We start from the raw sequence: 5167 nt of genomic DNA, 5'->3' as shown, positions 1-5167 counted from the left end.
GCGTCACCCCCGTTAACGACCACCTCAGTGGCTTCAAGCGTAGGCTTAGCCTCTACAACTCTAATTCAAAAATAAATCAAAACTGTCACCAATTGGGGCAGTGTTTCACTGGAAAATTCGTAAGTATCAATCCCCAATGTTTAAAAGACAAACCGCAGAATTAAATCTTGCTAACTATCCAATAACACCGGAGGAGACACTGAAAGCTTTTAAGGCTGGTATTAACATGTTAGCCTGCTTACTTTAGTTGAGATCTCTGTATAGAGTGCATAAACATCTAGGACATAACTTTAAAGCTGTCATTTTCTCACATTCTGCTCACAGATTTGGTTTAATTTCATTTTTAATTTCATTTTTAAACCATTTTCAATAAGCAATCACACACATTAGCCAGAAACTCCTAAAGTCTAAACTGCAGGCCTCACATCCACTTATAACACAGAATATTTTCAAGTTGACATTCTGCCCTTTGACAACATAGTCCTGTTAATTAAAACTGTGTCTGCATTGTAGGAAGAATACTCAACAGGTTTTCCAAAGATGTCAGCCAAATGGACTCCGTGCTACCTATCACCTTTGTGGACTTCTATCAAGTAAAGACTACCATAAATTATATACATATGTAGACAAAAATACTGTGCCACCTACACCATGTTACATTTACAGGAGCTGCTTGTCCACAGAAACCCATGCTATGAACCTTCCAGCATACATGCTCAATCATCCATGTAAGGAAATCCCAAAAAATTGATTCTGTTCATCTTGACATAGCATTTTGTGGGAGAAACGTTTCATCACTCATCCAAGTGACTTCTTCAGTCTGGACTGACTGCAGGTTTCCCCAAGTTTATGAGGATTACACATCCTGGATAGGGAGGAACGCTGGTTTGAGCGTGGAGTCAAGGAGGCCATTTACGTGAAAAGGGAAAGACCATCTCTGAATCGAGGAGCGGGCCTAAGGGTACATCTTTCACCAACTTACAATGCTGTGATTGCAGCCATACCCCAACTCTCTGTGAATTTTACCCATGCCCTTGATCAATGATCAGTGGGCTTTGATCAGTAATTGTTGATCAATGGTCATGGCAATTTGCATATTAACAATCAAGGAACTGACCCCACAGCCCATTGTTCATTCACTGGGCTGGTTTCAGTCATTGTACAAATGTGCTGTTTATAAGATTGGGGAGGTATCTCTGGCTCTCTTCCACAGCATGTCTTTTATCCTGTTTTCCTTCTCCCACCCCAACCGGGAGATGGCCCCGCCCCTCCCTGAGCCTGGTTCTTCCGGAGGTTTCTCCCACTGAAAACACTACGTCCAGATGAACATAATCACGTTTTTGGGACTTCCAGCATAGAGTTTTTGTATGCTTTTTGAGCACTGGTAGTTTTTTAAACGCGCTATGTGCCTCAGCAGAGTGACCCCACTCTGTAACTCTGCCACTTCATGCTGTGGTTGCTAAATGGCTCCACTTAAAGCTGAATGTGGAATATCTAGGAGGGAAGAAATTTCATGAACTGACAGTTGCCACTATTACTTAAATGATTAGAAGGTGTAGCACTCATTACTTTGGTCCATGTTTTCTTTATTTTGACTTAACAAGATCTTTCAGTATTTTCATTATATGATGTTTTTTTTAAGTTATTTTTACAGAATGTTGGCGTTATCGCGGTGGCAGCCTCAGTTATTCCTCTCATCCTCATCCCTGTTGTGCCTCTCCTGTTAATCTTTCTGTATTTGAGGAGCTTGTACCTTCGTACCTCACGTGATATCAAACGCCTTGAGTCAACAAGTATGTTGATTTATTATTTATATAATTTGTTTTGGGGGAAAAAATAATCTGAAAGGGCCAGCAAAAGTAGTTCTTGTCTTTTCATTTTGCCTTTTCTACAGCTCGGAGTCCAGTTCTCTCACAGCTGTCCTCTTCCCTTAATGGTCTTTCTACAATCAGAGCTTCCAGATCAGAAGAGAAGTTAAAGAAAGACTTTGATGCCCATCAGGACCTGCACTCAGGTTTACTCTTTAAGAATAAACATTTACACTTTCCAGGCTGACTGGAATTTGTAAAGTGACTGATTAATTTTCAGTGTTAAGTCCAAAAATTCTGTGAGACAACTTTACTATGCTGCATTTTTGAAAGACATGCAGCAAAATGGTGAAGACCTGAACCCAGGCCACTGCAGTCAGGGCTTCAATGTATGACGTATCTGCTTAACGAAGCAAAAAGAAGACAAATAAGAAATTGAACGACAAACGAGGTCTATTACTTGCCCTGTAGTAATCCAGATACAAAAAATAAGTCTACCTTTGCAGTTTTGTACCCCTGAGCTGTAAAATGCTGATGGAGTATTGTTGACTCAAGTTCAAATCTCAGTAACTCAGTCTCAAGTTTTTTTCTGCTCTTTTGTTTCAGAGGCCTGGTTTTTGTTCCTGATGACCTCCCGCTGGTTTGCACTACGCCTCGACAGCATTTGCTCCATATTTATTACCCTCACAGCATTTGGCTTAATATTACTCAGAGATGGTAAAGAATTAACAACAGTCCATTCATTTAACTCTCCTTCAATAATCTCAAATACAGGGAGTGCAGAATTATTAGGCAAATGAGTATTTTGTCCACATCATCCTCTTCATGCATGTTGTCTTACTCCAAGCTGTATAGGCTCGAAAGCCTACTACCAATTAAGCATATTAGGTGATGTGCATCTCTGTAATGAGAAGGGGTGTGGTCTAATGACATCAACACCCTATATCAGGTGTGCATAATTATTAGGCAACGTCCTTTCCTTTGGCAAAATGGGTCAAAAGAAGGACTTGACAGGCTCAGAAAAGTCAAAAATAGTGAGATATCTTGCAGAGGGATGCAGCAGTCTCCAAATTGCCAAGTTCTGAAGCGTGATCATCGAACAATCAAGTGTTTCATTCAAAATAGTCAACAGGGTCGCAAGAAGCGTGTGGAAAAACCAAGGCGCCAAATAACTGCCCATGAACTGAGAAAAGTCAAGCGTGCAGCTGCCAAGATGCCACTTGCCACCAGTTTGGCCATATTTCAGAGCTGCAACATCACTGGAGTGCCCAAAAGCACAAGGTGTGCAATACTCAGAGACATGGCCAAGGTAAGAAAGGCTGAAAGAAGACCACCACTGAACAAGACACACGAGCTGAAACGTCAAGACTGGGCCAAGAAATATCTCAAGACTGGTTTTTCTAAGGTTTTATGGACTGATGAAATGAGAGTGAGTCTTGATGGGCCAGATGGATGGGCCCGTGGCTGGATTGGTAAAGGGCAGAGAGCTCCAGTCCGACTCAGACGCCAGCAAGGTGGAGGTGGAGTACTGGTTTGGGCTGGTATCATCAAAGATGAGCTTGTGGGGCCTTTTCGGGTTGAGGATGGAGTCAAGCTCAACTCCCAGTCCTACTGCCAGTTTCTGGAAGACACCTTCTTCAAGCAGTGGTACAGGAAGAAGTCTGCATCCTTCAAGAAAAACATGATTTTCATGCAGGACAATGCTCCATCACACGCGTCCAAGTACTCCACAGCGTGGCTGGCAAGAAAGGGTATAAAAGAAGAAAAACTAATGACATGGCCACCTTGTTCACCTGATCTGAACCCCATTGTCTCTTACTAGTGTCACTTTCTTTGCACAATGATCTTTTACTTTTGCAGTTACAAAACGATTTGACTAAAAATTATGTAAAGATGGCAATGTGTTACTGACTGCAATACCAGTGTCCAAGCTAAAGCTACAAAAGCTAAACTGGCAGCACACTGGCCAATTCAACACTTTGTTAAATAGGTTTAGAAGAACAAACTCACGTAGTCTTTTTTTTTTCCTTCTTAAATTTATTAGGGCTGGTGGCTGGAGAGGTTGGCCTGGTTCTTACCTATGCTGTGACACTGATGGGAAACTTCCAGTGGACAGTGAGACAAAGTGCCGAGGTGGAGAACATGGTAAAAACAGAGTGACATTTAAATTTAAGGCTTTTTTCTTCTGTTATCAGATATTCACATGACATGCTGTTATGACCTGCTGAAGGGAGCTCGTGATTTTTTTCAGATGACATCAGTGGAGAGGGTGGTGGAGTACACTGAGCTAAAAAATGAAGGGCCCTGGGAAACTCAGCAGCATCCTCCCTCTGATTGGCTGAGCCAAGGAATGATAACCTTTGATCGAGTGAACTTCTTCTACAACACAGACGGACCGCCGGTCCTCAAAGAGATTAGTGCCACGTTTCATGCCAAAGAGAAGGTGACACATTTGTTTGCAGACAGATAGTGGGTGGGTCTGGGTGATGATCAGCTGTTGATGTTCTGTGTGTTCGTCTGGGTCAGGTCGGTATTGTGGGTAGAACAGGAGCGGGGAAAAGCTCTCTGGTCTCGGCTCTTTTCCGCCTGGCAGAGCCCCAGGGGAAGATCTGCATCGACGGTGTTGTGACCTCTGAGATCGGCCTCCATGACCTGCGCCAGAAGATGTCCATCATTCCTCAGGTACAACATCAGATGACACCTATTCTGCCTATTGTGTTTTTTGATATTTCATTTCATAGCTGGAATTTATGAGGAAAATGTATTGTGGCTGCACAGAACACCTGCCTGATGAGAGAGACCTTAAATCGTAGGCCTACATAATTTTGCACTCGTGTTTAGTACCCACGTTCTTCTTTGCTTCTGCCCATGCACTGCTGTGTATCTTATCGTGTTATCATCACCTGTTGGGAGGATTTTATAATGTAACACTTGTGTGGACCTGCATGTAGAGCTTTGTAGCAAAGTGCTGAAGTTATAAAACAAACTCCTCTGTGACCCTTGGCTCTAAGGATCTGTTCGTTTGTAAGCCAAGCAGTGGTAAAAGAATATGGGGCTTCAAGGCTTATTTTTTGAGGAAGTAAAAACAAGAAAAACAAAATGAAAGCAAATTAAATTAAATTAAAAATGAAAATGTGTAGTATGAAACTGATTAGTACACCTTGTATTTATGCTCAAATCAAGTATATCTGTGATCACAGCAAATCCAGCACGTCCAAATTAACACTGTCGGATTTGATTTCAACACATTTATAAAGTGTCTATATGGGTCCACACCAGAGAGTGTTAATTTAACTCTTTTTGGAGAGTTGGTACGTTAACTCTGATTTAGTGTTAAACACCAAATCTGTCTGGAGTTG

At 41.9% G+C, this 5167-nt stretch overlaps 1 protein-coding gene across 1 annotated transcript in view; it reads left to right on the top strand.

Annotated features, from left to right (window-relative positions):
• The window catches only part of LOC102305360 (ATP-binding cassette sub-family C member 4), an 18169-nt gene that overhangs the window by 5472 nt on the left and 7530 nt on the right, over nucleotides 1-5167 (top strand). The window contains exons 6-12 of the mRNA XM_042213446.1: nucleotides 514-593; nucleotides 1643-1793; nucleotides 1895-2014; nucleotides 2415-2525; nucleotides 3853-3953; nucleotides 4060-4251; nucleotides 4335-4490. Of these exons, the coding sequence (XP_042069380.1) occupies nucleotides 514-593; nucleotides 1643-1793; nucleotides 1895-2014; nucleotides 2415-2525; nucleotides 3853-3953; nucleotides 4060-4251; nucleotides 4335-4490 (911 nt within the window). The remainder of the gene's footprint in view (nucleotides 1-513; nucleotides 594-1642; nucleotides 1794-1894; nucleotides 2015-2414; nucleotides 2526-3852; nucleotides 3954-4059; nucleotides 4252-4334; nucleotides 4491-5167) is intronic.

This window comes from Haplochromis burtoni, unplaced genomic scaffold (genome assembly GCF_018398535.1).
Source record: "Haplochromis burtoni strain Fernald_Lab_line unplaced genomic scaffold, NCSU_Asbu1 Contig_443, whole genome shotgun sequence".
Classification (NCBI taxonomy): domain Eukaryota; kingdom Metazoa; phylum Chordata; class Actinopteri; order Cichliformes; family Cichlidae; genus Haplochromis; species Haplochromis burtoni.
The sequence above is the reverse complement of the archived record's forward strand: the minus strand, read 5'-3'. Positions and strand labels throughout refer to the sequence as shown.